Source organism: Periplaneta americana, chromosome 9 (genome assembly GCF_040183065.1).
Source record: "Periplaneta americana isolate PAMFEO1 chromosome 9, P.americana_PAMFEO1_priV1, whole genome shotgun sequence".
Taxonomy (NCBI): domain Eukaryota; kingdom Metazoa; phylum Arthropoda; class Insecta; order Blattodea; family Blattidae; genus Periplaneta; species Periplaneta americana.
Genome location: NC_091125.1, coordinates 115,563,494 through 115,581,157, shown reverse-complemented (window position 1 = coordinate 115,581,157; position 17,664 = coordinate 115,563,494). Strand labels below are relative to the sequence as shown.

At 35.2% G+C, this 17,664-nt stretch overlaps 1 protein-coding gene across 5 annotated transcripts in view; it reads right to left on the bottom strand.

Annotated features, from left to right (window-relative positions):
* The window catches only part of mv (lysosomal-trafficking regulator mauve), a 120,815-nt gene extending 109,246 nt beyond the window's left edge, over positions 1 to 11,569 (bottom strand). For all 5 annotated transcript variants that reach the window (XR_011333988.1, XR_011333989.1, XM_069835670.1 and 2 more), the window contains exons 1-5: positions 11,438 to 11,569; positions 3,141 to 3,252; positions 1,848 to 1,933; positions 835 to 1,000; positions 525 to 679 (exon numbers count right to left, since the gene is read on the bottom strand). Coding sequence is in view for 3 of the 5 variants with exons in the window: in XM_069835670.1 (XP_069691771.1) it covers positions 525 to 679; positions 835 to 1,000; positions 1,848 to 1,933; positions 3,141 to 3,209 (476 nt within the window). In the remaining 2 variants the exon portion in view is untranslated. The remainder of the gene's footprint in view (positions 1 to 524; positions 680 to 834; positions 1,001 to 1,847; positions 1,934 to 3,140; positions 3,253 to 11,437) is intronic.
* Positions 11,570 to 17,664: the final 6,095 nt, after the last annotated feature.

Sequence of the window (17,664 nt, the reverse complement as noted above, 5' to 3'; positions counted from 1 at the left end):
GAACTTACAACCAAGAGTACATTTTGGTGATACGAAAATCAATCATGTCCTGTTGTTAATCTGAAAAGAGTTTCTCGGAAGTTCTGGCACCAGAGAGGAGTTATGAAGTATAGTACACCAGAATTTGTTTCATTACGTTTCTATATATTGTCTGTTTCATGTTTAAATGTTCTCTTGGCTGTTGATTTCAATGAATGGGAGTGTAGTACAGAAGTTTATGTCTATTTTATTTCTGATCATTCCTTTGTTAGTAAGCTATTCCTTTAAGTTTTTATCATTAAGTCGTTCAAAAGAAACAATTTATTCTATTTCAGATTTATTATCAGTGAGGATGACTATCTTACGAAATAATGTGAATCTGTGAAATAAATTTCATTTGCTCGTAAAGGAATGTACATGATGTGATGAATGTACAATCAGTTTATGATATGTTTAGGCCTGTACATTATAATGCTCGACAACATATCGGTATTAGTATTTACTACATTATGTCAATATTACATGTCACGCAAGTTAGAGATTACCTCGGAATATCGTCTAAGCTGCCAGAATCCTTGGACAACAGGATAAAGGGATTCTCTAATGTCATGTTTTCTTTCTGTTCTGGACCCAACTTCTGGAGACACACAGGGTACAGTGAAATGAGCAGGCTTGCCAATTCTCGTCCACATGACAAGTTCTGAAAAGTACATAACATTTTAATAGTGCATTAAAACATGTAGTTAAAACAAAACCATTGAGAATAGAACAATTATTACTATTATTATTATTATTATTATTATTATTATTATTATTATTATTATTATTATTATTATAGATATTTCACTTCATTACCCGCACTCCAAGACATTGCAGTGTTGCCAAACTGCGCCAACCCCGTCCCTGCAGGAAGTGTTTACGTAGTAAAGATAAATCCTCTCCATCACCAGGCAGGGAACAGATTTTGTGAACATCTGATAGTAACTCACAGCCGATTAATGTTGCAACACCACCAGGTGCACTGCAAGTAGAGGAATTGGAAAATAACTTCATAACCATAATCAGCTTCACATTTATAACACAACTTACACACAAAAACAAATGAAAATGGAAGTATTTAAATTGAGATATATTATTATAATAATTTACAACAGTGTTGTTAACATTATTCTCTGCTAGTTGCAGAATATAGGGAAATTTAGACCACTTCTGTGGTGTAGGGGTCAGCATGCTGGTCTCTTACACAGAGGGCCCGGGTTCAATTTCCTGGTTAAGGTTTTTCAGGGTTTTCCCTCAACCATAAGTCAAATGCCAGGAAATTCGGGCCACAACATCCCTGAATCGGTTTCATTCATCACCAAAATCATATTCATAACAAATCAGTAATACATAACAGACGCCATCTACTTAGTTCACAACAATAGAACCAGTCTCAACAATAGTACATAGGCCTTCGGATTTCACCCAAAAGATTAACTCGTGATATGACCAGAGTATAAAAAAAATTATGTACTTAATAACACTGTATATTTACGTAACAGATATCATCACGAGTTTACTGACACAAGCTTAGATCCAAGTAGACTTGAGTAACATCGGAATTACCTAATATAAAAGTATACAGTCAGAACAGACATTTTCTTTTGGATGATGTCGATGATGATGATGATGACGACGATGAGGAGGAGAACGAGAAGGAGGAGGAGGAGGAGGAGGAGGAGGAGGAGGAGGAGGAGGTTGAGATTGAGGATGATGGCAATTGTGATAATGAAGAAAAAGCTAGACCTAAAATTCTTCTTTTTCTAACTAATGACGGGCATTTGATTTGCGTCTAGATTATTAAAAAAAAATTGTTAGCTATGACATACCAGAATGATAATATTTCTTCAACACTTTTTCCTTCCTTGACTTGAACCAGGAACTCTGCTAAGAAAATGTCCAACCATCCTTGTTTCTGTAAATAAATTATTTGTTACTACACAAATCCACTCTCTCCTAAATTCAACGTGCTCCTCTGTTGTGAGGATTAATTACAGTTTCAGATATTTTCAAATTACTCGTCAAATACAAAGTATGGTCTGGGCATCTTTTTCCCAACAAAACATTCATTCGAGATGGTAACATAAAACAGAATGACTTGTGTTTGTGTTAAACACGACTGTAAAACTCATACAAATATTCACCATATCTGCTTACTAAAACATACTGGTGACGAAAAGGAGAGATTATAGCATAAAATTATTATGACATGTTTAAAAATGTTATCCAGAATTTACCTATAATGACAAAAAGCAGGAAAAAAGATAACTTGCACGTAATTTTGGATAAACACTGAATTAGAACAATTTTCGGTACAAAATATACTACTTACCATCAATTCAACTCATAAAATAATTTATGGTGTCGCATTTGAAATTTATTGGAAACTAAAAACATATAATTAAAAAAAATAAATCAACTTGGTCGTAATGGCCAACAAATGTTAATAATCAAATTTTACTTAGGAATATAGTTATAATGACAACTTGTATGTGTTAAAATGAAAAACTAAGTTGTAAATTACTTAGTTTACTAGTTTCGACTTCGTATCAGCCATCTTCAGAACTAGCAAGATCCTTGTTTCTTCCGGTTTCTTCAATTGTTTTGATGTGGGATACATTTTTATTTGGTAGTGTGGAGTCAAATAGGGTGTGTGCCCTCAAATTTAGTTTTGTATTGAGGCTGTGTTGTGGGTGTGTTTTTGTGTGTTTGTATTATTTCGTATTGTTCTAGTGTGTTTAATTTCTGGTTTTTCAGTTGGATATGTAGGATTTCCATGTCTGTTTCTATATTGCTATAACTTAGTTGGTGTTTGTGATGTGTTCTGCATATGTGGTGGTATTGTGTGATTTGGTTATGGCTGTAATATATTCTTTGTATCGTGTTTGAACTGAAGAAACTGTAAGAAGCAAGGACCTCACTAATTCTGAAGATGGCTCATACGAAGTCAAAACTAGTCAACTAGGTAATTTACAACTTAGTTTTTCATTTTTTAACACATGAAAGTTGTCATTACAATCTTATTCCTAAGTGATACAAAGTATTAAAAGTGTGTAATCAACATATATAATCAAACTTTATCTCATGACTACTGCATGCAATAGACAACGGCAGGTGCCTACCTCATAAGATGAATGCTCTGCTTGTACAAACAGTTCCCACAACTGCTGAATCCTGCTGGGTGAAGTCATATTAACATCCACATTAATGGCTTTACATCTCTATCCAGTACACCTGCAGGAAGACAAGTACAAAAGTCACATATCTCAAACACGAGTTATATAAAGATATTCGGTTGTAAGCAATTCACACAGGGTTTACATCAGAGCTTCATATAAAGGTTCAGGTAATTACATTATCGTAAAAAAAAACGCACGAAATTGTTCAGATTCACAATTATTTATTGATTTAGAAAACTGCTAGAGAAATAAAATTACTTACTGTGGAATATATGGGAAGTAATTAAAGGGAGAGATGTAGAATGCAGATACAGGCAGATGTACCGGCAAGATATTCCATTCAAGTCAAATTTAAGGGAACAATAATATTAGAGAGAGCAATAAGTAAAAGTTATAGCTGCCTTTTCACTATGGTAAGACCTTTACTCTCTTATGCCGCCCTTATGTGATGGCCAAGAGTTAAACTAAAGAACTGCAGAACTGAACTTAACAAATTGCAAAGGGTGTTCTGCATAGCAATAACGGGAGCATTTAGAACAACTCCCACTGCGGCACTGGAAATGCGATAGGACTCACCTCATTACACGTCTGGGTTGAGGCTGAGGCCCTCATAGCATTCCACAGAATCTGTTGCCAGACAACGGTGTTCAATATTGAACACTTGGATCACCTCAGACTCCCTTGGGACAGCGATGTTTATCGGATTCTCAATATGAGAACCGACATTTTTGGAACAAAGGGTTTCGTTTGACAACAAATTCACTGTCACTTACACAAAGAGCAGTGAATGAGAAAGTCAGGTTAAACCTGAGAACACAATAAGGGTCCAGTCTGGTACACTGATGGTTCCAAAACCAAGTCAGGAACTGATGCTGGGTTATTTGGAAATGGCACCAAGCTTTCTTTTAGAATGGGTCAATATACCACAGTCTTTTAGGCTGAGATTTTTGCTATCTTAGCCAATATCAGGGAAAGTATTAGGAGGGCTACAATCATAGACATATTCTTATACTTTCAGACAGCCAAGTGGCACTTAAGGCACTTGAAGCCCCCTTGGTTAAGTCAAAACTGGTATTCCCATTCATGGGACCTGAGCCTGTGCTGGGACTATCTCTAAGACCAGTAAAACAGGTTATCAGAGATTGGGCTTTCAAGAAACGCAAACTACTGGAACTCAAGTGAAGACTGCAAACACTCTAAGACCCTCATAAGAGATTTTAATAAAAGCAAGTCAAGTGACCTGTTAAATCTGAGCAAGAAATAGCTCCACTGGCAGTCGGATTCCTTACAGGACACTGTGCCCTCAAGAAGAACCTGTAAAGGATGGGACATAATATCAACCCAGGCCATACTCATTGTTCACAGGGAGATGAGTCTGTCGCTCATTTATTGTGCAACTGCAATGCACTCACCCATCAAATAGTTCTCATCTTTCGAAAACATTTTCCAAAGCTTGATGAGTTATCAACTGTCCCAGTCTGTAATTTGATTCAGTTTATTAAGAACATCAAACTATTGAACCGATAGGATATTATGACGGGGATGCACAATAGATCTTTCAGGTCGCAGTGCTAGGGCTGTTATAGCCCTCTCCATCTTAAATTCCATTCAATTCACAGTATAGAAAAATTGCTGTGATGTTACAAAAAATCTTAATGGTTTACTTCTCTTCTGCCTGGGGCACTTCTCACAGCCATTAAGTTGGCATTCATATTTTGTTACTTACTAAGTATGGTATAGGAGAAGTGCTGTGATGTTACAAAATCTCGATGGTTTGACTTCTGCCCAGGACATTTCTCACAGCCACTTAGTTGGCATTTATATTTTGTTACTGTACTAAGTACAGTGTTGAAGTGAAATTTTTACGTCAAGTCAAAAGTTCCACAAGTTTGGACAAACTATATAATGAAGATATCAGGAAAAAATTGGACATCTATTTTATGAATGAAAAAATTTTGGACTACAGACATAAATGGAGACAACACGTATTACGAATGGACGAAAATAGGATCCCCAAATTGGGAATGAACTACAAACCATGTGGAAGAAGAAACCAGGGTCGACCTCACAAGAGATGAAATGATCTTTGAAGCCGGAACAGGCAATGGAAATGCTTATACCGTGAAAAGATAATGATGATGATGATGATACTAAGTACGGCATAGAAAAAGTGCCATGATGTTACAAAAATCTCCATGGTTTACTTGATTTCTGCCCTGGGACACTTCTCACAGCCACTAAACTGGTATTCATATTTTGTTACTCTGCAGTGTTGTTACAAAATCTCAATGGTTTACTTGACTTCTGCCCGGGCTCTTCAAATGTGATTTACAAGTATGTGAACATGAAGTAAAGATTAGTAATGGAACCATGCAACCATTGCATGACTATTACTGTTAGTATCATCGACATCATCAATTTCATTATCATCATCAAGTAACAAAGATTAGGTCATGTGGTTCATTTCACCTTTACACTTGTGAGGATTTCTTAACTGTCACTGGTATTCTATCTGACAAAAGGATTAGAACTCCAAATAGATGTGAGTATAAAAGTATTTAAAACTTTAAAAATAGGTTAAATTCAGCTAGTATTAAAAACAAAAAAGGGACATGATTATTCAAATTTCTCTGCTTATTTTTATGACACTTTGTGCCGTAAATTAGTTTCAATGTTGTAAAAAAGAATTAATTTAATCACTGCATTAATTTCAAGTAGCTGTTGCCAAATATTTTACTTTCCAAAAATCATAGCACGTCATATGCCCAGCAAACAGTGAGAATACAATGAAACAGTGTAGGCCTACACTTCACTGATAAAAACTGATGGCACAGAATTAAAATGAATGGATATAGAAACAATGCAGATGTACACTAATATAAAAAAAAGATATACCAGTACATATAACACATGTTTAAGAATTAAAAAAAAAGAAAAAAGATATACCAGTACATATAACACATATTTATATTTCTTTATTACAGATAAAGCATATATCAATGTCAAAGAAAATATGTAGGGGCCTTGAGACTGGTAGCGTAATGGGAAGCACAACGACTTGAAGTCATTACCTGTCCATGTTTATTGACGAAAACCTATTCTACTTGTGTCACTTTTGTGTCACTTTTCCTTTTTCTCTCTCAAACAGTTAGCTTTATGTTAATTTGTACAAAGTAAATATTTGGTAAATTAAGTTTTTGACGTGAGGCTTATTATTATTATTGCTCCAGACCAAATATTTTAAACATACAATCCATATTATTAAATTTTATATTGCATTTTCTTATACATGATAAAATGGAGAAAAAAATAAGCAGATTTTAAGCAAATCGCAACTCTTTTTTCTACCGATTATGAATGAACTAGTTACTTTGCAAGTAAATGTTCTGACAAATCAGATGTACAATTTCCTTCTAAAATGACAAACTCTAACAGTTTATGACAAAGGGCCATATTTTTCTTGCAACACAGAAACCAGGTAAAGACGTGTATTTTCGTCACTGATTCGACTTTAAGAAAATTCACTATTTTTCTGTGGTTACTGTGATCAATAAGGAAATGCACGGAAATAAGATATATGTGCAGTCCTCCCTGCCACCTAGTCTTCCATCTCGACAGAACAACCCTGTCTGCCCACATCTCTCTGCCAGTCACCACTTTTACAGCTACTTTCCACCCTTATTTCGGTGTGAAATTGGTGTCGGCACTCAATTTTTCTTTTGATTATGGTATTTACAATACATATGACTCAAATAGAAACCAAGTGCGTAAATACATTTGAAGGGTAAACTGAAAAAATTATCACGGTCCATCAAAAATCGAAATTGAGTTAATAATGCCGTAGCACATTTGACCATAAAACCATGTGGCCTGGGTTCGAATTCAGGTCACGAAAAGTTACCTGGTTGAGGCTTTTTCCGAGGTTTTCTCTCAACCCAATATGAACAAATGCTGGGTAACTATTGGTACTGGATCCCAAACTCATTTCACCAGCATTATTACCTACATTTCATTCAGATGCTAAATAATCTGAGATGTTGATACAGCATTGTAAAATAACTCACTAAAAAAATAAAAAAAAAAAATATTGCCATCTTAGTGTGGAAAGGGAGTAGGCCTACTATCATGTGATCTAGCTAGTTTTCTGTTAAAACGATCATGGTCCTCGAAAATGAGTGTTAGAGTTTTCATGTACCGGTACTTCAGAAGAACGATCAAGCTCCAGTCGGTTCTGATGAAGAAAGATCGAGATCCATTTTCCTATTCCGCTTTTTCTCCTTCTATGTTTCGCCATATAATGCTGCAGCTGTCACTGGCTTTCTGGAAATTTAATATGTAAAATGACCTGAAAGATAATTTAATTATTTCTTCACTGGTCAGTACGAATGCAATGAATACTTGAATGAAATGAATGAAATGGAGACACCAGAAGTAATAGAGAATGTATATGAACATTCAATTGCTGTGTAAAATGAGAGTACAAAGAAAAGTTTTTGGGAGTATTTCTAACTCATCGAAAGGGATACAATGAGTCACATTACAGGAGACGATTGTAAGTGTTCAAGATTGAGATTTTCTCATAATATTAATAAAGGAATGAAATTTAATGGCTTCATATGCTACATAGAATGCTCATTTGAGGAGTTTATCATTGTAAATACTATGAGGTCATACAAACAATATATACTGATTTTTGAGTATTAGTATAACATAAGTTTTGGATATTCCAGAAGTGACACTTTTTTTTTAATTGGTTATTTTACGACGTTTTATCAACTGCTGTGGTTATCAATCGTTTGAATGAAATGAAGGCGATCATGCCAGCGAAATGAGTCCGGGGTCCAACACCAAAAGTTACCCAGCATTTGCTCGTACTGAATTGAGGGAAAATCCCGGAAAAAACAACAAGGTAACTTGTCCTAACCAGGATTTGAGTCTGGGCCCGCTTGTTTCACGGTCAGGCAGGTAACACGTCCTATTTGCGATAAATTTAGAGCCGATATTTTTCTAAACTTGAATTAGAAGTAAACAACAATAAAGCTGCAACTCAAATACAAAATTTGAATAAATAGAAACCATATCTGATTCAAAATGAGCTATATAAGAGGAAAGGAGATACGTTGTGTGAGCTATAAAACATTCTGAATGTTTGGATATGTTTTAAATCCATAAAGTCTATGATTAAAGAAGCAATTTGTATGGATTACCAGAAGAATCTTCCTATTCCTAATATTTCAACAAGTGAAGCATATTACTGCAGGCAACTATCACTTTTTCGTGCTATCTCCATAGTCTACACTTTCTACTAGGAAATCTGTATTTTGTAGATTTTGTACACATGAGGAAACAGTTTCGAACAAAGCGTCTGATGAAGTATGCTTAACGTTGTGGTATTTCTGTTCTGAAATTCTGCTTAACTCTGTGCGTGAATTCAATACATTCTCTGAATCCTGTGGGGAAAGAATAACAAATTTTATTGTGATACTATTTTGCCATTTCTTAGTGTATAAAAGGAGAAATTTTATTGTCTGTCGACATTTCCAGCAAGTGGTACCTCGAGCGCAATAAGTATATGGGATTTATAAACCATAAAATAAGATGTGAGATGTCTGATGACCGGAAGTAAAAGATTACCGGTACTAATGCTAGGAAGAAATCTGAACCATTCTTCGTAATCCATGTTGAATCTTTCGTACACTACTTTTAACACTTCAATATAAATAATTGATTAAATGGCGATCTTACTCGTGTTAATTGTGTAAGCATATGCGGCTTACAGCTGTACATGCACATGCTTACACAATTAACACGAGTAAGATCGCCATTTAATCAATTATTTACATTCTTCGTAGTTGACTGTAAGATGGAAGAAGTGTAGGAGAATTTCTGAATAGCTACTGCACTTTCGCCTAGAGGTCCATTCCAATCTACTATGGAAAATAAGACACCAAAATGGTGTTCCTGATAGTCATCCAGCGGACGAAACGAAAGCTATATAGTGAGTTTCTATTTTATTTGTCAAAAATATTTTATCTTTAATTTTATTTATCGTATTTTACTTACTTACTTACTTACAAATGGCTTTTAAGGAACCCGAAGGTTTATTGCCGCCCTCACATAAGCCCGCCATCGGTCCCTATCCTGTGCAAGATTAATCCAGTCTCTATCATCATATCCCACCTCCCTCAAATCCATTTTAATATTATCCTCCCATCTACGCCTTGGCCTCCCTAAAGGTCTTTTTCCCTCCGGTCTCCCAACTAACACTCTATATGCATTTCCGGATTCGCCCATACGTGCTACATGCCCTGCCCATCTCAAACGTCTGGATTTAATGTTCCTAATTATGTCAGGTGAAGAATACAATGTGTGCAGTTCTGCGTTGTGTAACTTTCTCCATTCTCCTGTAACTTCATCCCGCTTAGCCCCAAATATTTTCCTTTCAAATTCTATTAAGCATTTAAATTAGTTTTAATAGTCATTTTCTAACATTATTTTAATTATATATCAGACCACTGAAAAGAAATCAGAAGAAAAACAATGTGAAAGAGTTGAAAATCCTCAACAGCTTCATGTGATGATGTTATAAGCTATTTCAAAATTGCAAAATTCGTCAACTTTCAAATAATGGTCAGTTTTACAGACCCACAGTACAAGAACAATGAAAGGAAAAGAATAATAATTATATTTTGAAATTACACATCAGACTGTCAAAAACAAATTACGCTAATCTTAGAATGTAGGCTTTCACCTCCGGCGTTGATAGGATGGGTATTTTCCAGGCTAGAGGGCCGTGGTCTGTCAGTCGTGGCGGACCGCAGTGACGACAAGCCACAACCATCCCACACCTTAAATATCGACGTGCTACCAGTCTCAATGCCAGTTCCTGATACACACAGCAGATCTCTCCGCACACGTGTACCACGCCACTGAAGATGTCCACTGGAGTAGTGGACGAAACGTTTGGTTGTAACACTGACAGACCACGGCCCTCTAGCTCGGAAAATACCCATCCTACAAATTAGGCTGTTTGAGTTAAAAGTGGTGTTTCGCTATAATGCACGCTGTATCCCATGTAATCTATTTGGACCTTGCTCGTTATTTTGGCAGTTTACACATTGTTCGTTTATATTGCATTTTCCATTGTTGCCATCCAACTTCAGAACAAAATGTAATTGTTTAATTAATAAGAAATAATCATTCTTCACATTCCACTATGTCTTTTTCTATTAAATACACACATACGATAATTAAGTATTATGTGCTTAAACTTTAAAATTCGTTTTTCTCAAAACTTTCTAAAATGGACCTTGAGCGTTATTCCCTTCATTTGTACCTTAACGTGGTAACGTAATTGTAAAGAAATCCCCAAAATGAACTTTAGATTGGGTCTATTTAGTAAACAAGGGCTTTAAAATTCCTTCTGTGGGCCTAAATATTGAATATTATGCTTTAGGATCTATGAGAGGTAGTATATGCATACTTACTTATCACTCAATCTCAATAGTAACAATATTACTACGTATTGGAACAGACTACGATGCTCCAAATTTGAAAATTTGGTCTCATTGTCACTAAAAAATACCCTTCTAATGCCATAAAACATTTTAAATTATGAAAAGATAAACATAGTTCATTTTTCACAGCATAAAATTACATGAACATTTGCCGAGACTTCCACACTAATAGAGGTTCCAGCTAATGCCGGTCATAACAATTTTTGAACACTTTCAAGTACTGTCGATCAATCATTAGAAGAAAAAATACCACCATCGATGTCATGTTTCATTGACTGTAGTCAGACAAGTGCTTACATAATTAGCTTATGTAATAGTACATTTCATGTAACAAGCTTAAACATTTGCATTAGATCTCAAAGTTAGTACGTTGCTTATATTTTTCACAATATGATTTCAATATTCTTCGCACGATTCTCAAATAAGTATCGTGTAAAATCGAAATGCAACAAAATATGAGCGAGATGTCAATCTAGCTGTTCAAAATATTACATACAACAAACAAATGTTCAATAATTTAAGCAAAACACCATCTACACATCGTTTATGTCTTATTAATTACATACAACTTTACATTTCAATACGATACATAATTCTCAAAAACTACCACCTGCTACAAGGAGGTCAAGCAAAACTGTCACAGTTGTAAACAATTAAAGTAACACACAATTTCTTTCGGCATCTAGTTATAGAGAATGTATATTGACAGTAATAATTGTGTACCTTCATTTTTCAGTCAGTAATTATTCTTTAATATGGATAATCGATCAATTTTCAAGCTTCCGTACCACCCTAAAACTACGTTTTTACATTAACATTCGGGCCAGACGTCACACACCACTGCGTTTGAGCAGAAAGATTAAACAGTTGAAGGTTTAGGTTTAGACTGACAATCGGAAAAGGTGGGAAATTCAAAACAATGATCTCTCAATTATTCTTAACCAAAGAAATAGGGATTTCGGGAATACTTAGCGATTAAACTAATTCTCACACGATCATTATTTGAAGCCAAGTTTTTTTGTATATTAACAGCGTACTTCGCCTTAATAACAACATGGTAAGTAAACAAATTTAGAAGATATTTTAATTTACTTTTTATTGCGCATACACGGGAAGGACAGAAAGCATTGGCAGCTACTTAACCTTCAAGAAAAATATCCGCGAAGACTTCGAAACTATTGTTTTGTATAAATAATGCGTGTTATTTTTGTTTTACTAACTGCATTGTCATTTGTATTTCAGGAAAGTCATACCGGTAATACTGTTTTCAAATTACCACTCTTCACCTGCCTGATAGATATGGTTGCACTCGAGGAAGGACTCTTCTGTGACCACAGAGATCCCCGACGTTTGCAACTTGCACAAAATAATTTACTTTTCGGCCTTCGTTTGGCTGATGGTTCAATATTCAAGTATTCCTTCATACATGGACCTACTGTCACTGTGGATACAAATCTGCAACTTGAATCAGAAGAAAAACCGTCCGATTCACAAACATTGTAAAATAAGCTGCATGTCCTATTTTCGTTTTTATTTCAATATCCTGTAATAGTTGGGTCTCAAATACAATATTATATGCATTATATTGTGGTCAATCTCGGACGAGGCTCCTGTTCCTTCATGCAGAGTCTAAAGTTAATAATCTTATTATATTCTGTAGTTCTCATGTACCAAATATTACGATTTTCAGTATGGTTGAAATTGTTGCGAAGTGTATGGGTAAGCTGTTCATATAATGGCAAGTTTTTCTGTAGGAAAGCGGTACTGGTAATCTGCGAGCATATAGGCAACAAGAGAATGAAGGTAATCTACGAGACTAGCCTACTCTGTCAATACTGACTAGCCTGAAGGCGGACTGCTAGGAGGTATTGAGCAGGAAGACACGTACAGCTCGACCAAGTCAAGTCTGCGAGTGGGGATAACAGGATGGAATGTAGAGGCAAAACACAGTTGCCACATAGGTCACTTGACGCTCAGATTTCAACGTGTGAACATCGTTTAAAATACACTATGGAGCGCACGCATTTGTTGTCCTTGTCTTCAGATAAAGGCAACAGTTACGCTGTCTCCCAGCCTCCCCCCTCATGCAAATTTCTCCACGCTTGCCAATCAGAACGCCAAACCTCACTGTCAAGCAGAATTAGAAGTACAGTCTATTTCAAAGCGTCTTAAATTGTTACCGCTCTATGAATTGAAGCACAGCAGGAAAACTTTGCTATCATAAGAGACTGTACTGGTCTCCTCTCGTTACCGCCTCCTTTAACTACAGAACTGTCTCCAACTTCCCCTCTCGGCTCGCAGACTTAACTTGGTCAAGCTGTAAATACATAGTTCGAGATGTAGCTATACCACAGTCACGAAGCTCAATACGTAGTAAATATGCATCCATAGATAGTTGCTAACCACTAAGATCGCTACTATCGCCTCATTACAGACAATGCGAAATAGTACCAGCACAGTCTATTGTTCCTAGTACCCTCAAAACTCAAGCTTCGTGACTGTATATACTAGACTGTGATAGAACACTGCTTTGAACAGGGCAAGCTCCACAATATAAAAACTCTAGATATCATAATTTCCTTTCTGCGGATTAGTTCCCTGCCCATTACTATCGAACGTAAATAAAGGAAAAGATTGATTCATATATTCACAAAAATGTTAAATTATATTATCGTTCCTATGTTGCACTGAGAGCAAGGCCTACAGCGGCAAAAAACCTAAATCTTCGGCCATTCCTAGATTAGGATACTTAGGTGAATGACACAAAGTCAAGTACCGGTACCTGCCTTTGGAAAACAAAATATATCTATTTAAAAATTGAACTCAACTCTGACAGTAGTACAAAATATAATCTCAACTGTCATTTCCAAATATTTTAAACATGGTTTTAAAAGAGGAAATATGGTTCGGGTCCAACTTTGTCGACTTAACCCTTCATCCATAACCAAAATCATTAAATTTGGGAGTCATTTTAAGATAGAAATCGCACCATATTGTTCTTCAATGTGCCGTAATTCGATGGTGTTTGGGTAAAGGGAGATAATTTTTATAACTTATTTTTGAGATATATGAAAATTAAACTTCGGACCCTTATTGCAAATAACTTTCTACACAAATAAAATACATTAAATGTTAGTATTATATTGTTTTTTTTTTTGCAAACCCACTTGCAAAATTTAACTTGTCTATTCATCTGGGGAACAAAACTTCATTCGCACAAAAAATGACCTACCCCCTTTACCCAAACACAATCAAATTTATGTCGCTGCAGACCAGTATGCTTGAAAGTTGAGGCCAAGATGTAATTGATGAAAGGTTGCACTGTAGGCATTAAAAAGAAATTTAGGGCCTACACACACTTGTACAGCAAATTCACTCGACGATCCTTCTTCTTCACAAACTGATCAATTAGGTCACAACATGGTTACAACTATTACTAGAATAAACTAGAGAAAAATTTGCATTTATTTATAAATTATCAATACATACATGTTGCTACACAAAAGAAAAAGATAAAAGGAACACCCACAAACAAGAGAGAAAAAATTACCAACATAAAATAAAACTTTCACGCAGGAAGAGAAACTAAAATGGAAGAAAACATGGCGCGATTTTCTAAAACCAAAAAAGAGAGAGATAGCTTGCCAATACAATCAAGCACAGCCGAAAGCAGCCCAGACTAACATTACATTGTCAACAACTAGCTCCGAATTGAGTAGGTTTTCTCTAAATTTACCTCCTCTCGCAGGTTCTGTTTAGTTTTAAACATTCCACTTGCCATCTTTCTTATTGGTTGAACTGCTCTCATCATCGTTACAGAGAATCGTGCCATTATATTTCCTACCTGCTCTCTCATCAATGCCATCACTGCAAGAGCACAAACACTGTACAGTTTATAGCAATATCTGTTTTTATCAGTACGAATTGTACTATCTATACCAAGCAGGCCTCACCAACTACTGGATGCGATTGACTTGACGTAACTTACTCGTAATGAATAGTAATATTCATCAATACAAAAGGAAACATTTTCATCAGTTGCTATAACTTGTCTATGATCTTAACTCAGCCAGACTGAATAGTGACATATTGTACTCTGATAAAATATGACGGAAGGCGTGGCCTCCCTTGCCTCTTCCTGAAAATCCGCCACCACTGCTGCAGAACTAATTCATTTCATTTTACACTTATAACAGAAAAGGCCACATTGACTGCTAGACCTGACTTCTTCCTGTGGGATCAAATGGAAGTCTTAAGGGATAACACAGAGATGTATACTAGAGTTGAGCTGCTACAGCTAATGTTGTTGTTGTTGTTATCTAATGCCGGGCTTTGGCAACGAAGCCATTAGCATTCTTGCTCTACAATATTTCTCTGTAGTGGATCCATCAGGTAGAACTTCACAGGTTATGAGATGATCTTCAGTCATTTCTTCTTCTTTGTTGCATAGAGGGCAATTTGGATTTGTGTAAATTCCTATTTTATTCAAATGTTTGGCCAAATAATCGTGTTCTGTAAGCAGGGTTGTTATTAGGTGGATTGTATATTCCATATATGGTGTAATGTGAATTTCCTTTCCAGATTTCAATTTGGATAATTTCTACTTTGTCTTCTTGTTGCATTTCCTGTATAACTTTAAATTTTGATAAAATGTTTATTCTAACACCTGCAAGAATTCCACTAGCTACTTGACGTGATTTAGGGAGAATATATATATATTGAATCCAGAAATTTTAAAGTATTTCAGTTGATCTCTTGATACATTTGCTTCTTGTATAATAAATATATCTATCCCTTTTTCCTCTATGATTGTTTGTAGTTCGGCTTTTTTGCTCTGTGTAAGTCCTCCTGTGTTCCATTGGAGAATTTTAAGGATGTTTTGTAAATGACGTCCTGCAGATGTCCCCACCCGGAGATCCGAAAGGGGACTATTTTACCTCCGGAAAACTTATTTGAAGGATTTGCCATTAGGTTAATTAGCATAAGTGTAACAGTTTTTTAAGTGGGCACAAATTTTTTGTTTGTAATGGTGGTTACATCACCCACTCACGTAAACCCCCAGTATGACTGGAGGGCCACACCTGTCGTTGGTTAATGGGTTCATCGGACCTGGCCAGGAGGAGTTTTAGAGTCCACCGACCTTTCTCACAAGCACCACTTGTGGAACATTTCTACGCCATGGCAGGCCAGCATAAGAGATGAAATAGCATTTCCTCTATTTCTGATGTTGTGGTTATACCGCCAATACTCGGTCCCCAGAGCCTCATCTGTAAAAGCAGGTTGCACCACGAGCAGGTTGAGGTTGGGTTTTGGATAGGAGAGGTTATGGAATGCACTTCACTGTCCCTTGCAACCTGCTACAGCTAATGTTTGTTGCAGCAGACTACTTAAGAAACCATCGAAAATATAAAACTCTCAACAAAAACTTCAAAATGAATGCTAATGTAAATTTCATTGGAACCTCGGGAAATAAAAGCAAAGCTGTTTGGTATTTAATCAGAAAAGACTCAGTACTACGACTGAATGATATTCCTATTATACCCGATTAGAGTTAATTTCATTTTTAACTGAATACCCATCAAGAATTAAAGCTCAGTTACCTCAAACAATAGGCTCTGCTCTTAATTTATTAATTGAAATAAATAATAAACCGAATTCTAATGGAAAGCGATTACAAGAGTGACATAATGAAACATGTCTGAAAACTAAAAAATATTAAAACTAAAGACACTCACAACATGTCAAATTATTTTATCAAACAGATCATTTATAATAATGTACATCCTCTGACAATTTGTTTAAACAATAGTCTTCTAACTGGCATTTTTCCAACTACTCTTAAATTATCAAGAGTTGTACCAGTTTATAAAAAAATAAATCAGGATGAACGTAGTAAATATGCCTATTGCTAATATAGCTGTATTTTTCTAAGTTTTAGGATCACTGATTAAAGAGCAAATTGATTAATATTTTGAACATTATAATGTATTTAATGAACATCAGCATGAATTTCGGCCAGATCACAGAACTAGTACAGTAGCCTATCTTACAAGGAATATACTTAATGCATTTGACAATAACAAATTAATTAAAGCAACGGGTTTTTTATCTTAGCAAGAATTTTAATTTTATTGATGATGAAATATTAATTTCAAAGTCAAATTATTGTAGTACAGAATATCCTTATTTTCTTCATATTTACTTGAACGTAAAGTGTGTGTTGTCGTTAATAATAAGAAATGTAATGTAATGAATGTTCAATATGGAGTTCCACAAGGATCAGTATCAGGCCAATTTTCCTCTTCATTGCCATTAATGATAATGGTTTTAATATTCATTCCAACAATATTCAATCGTAATAGAAACCTCCAGTTGGTTGAAAATGAAACACCGACTTATATTGTAAGAGTTAAAAAATGGTTTAAAGCTAATGATTTAGTCTTAAATGAAAATAAAACAGAATCATTTAACATTTAAATTAGAATCTTGTTCAATGAGTTGTTCTTGTAACATGCTTGGAATTGTGGTTGACACAAAGCTAACTTGGAAATAACATATTGAGCATTGAAGTATCAAATTATCCAGGAATTTATTTATTTATTTTTTTCAAGAAGATTAAAAATTATTTTATCATTAAATTATATTAAGACTGCCTATTACGTCTATTTTCACAGTATTTAAAAATATGGTATCATATCTTATTATGGGGCAACAGAACTCATGCCATCAAGATTTTTAAATTACAGAAAAAGGCCATTAAAATTATCACCAATTCTCATTATCATGAACATTGTCATCCTTTATTTATTAACGAGAAGATCTTAACTGCATAGTTTTGAATTATTAATGTACATATGTCAAACAAAGTTTTAATAATTACACTTTTAGGAAGTATTGTCATGATCATAATACTAGGCAATTAAGTATGTTTCATCAATCAAAATGTCGAC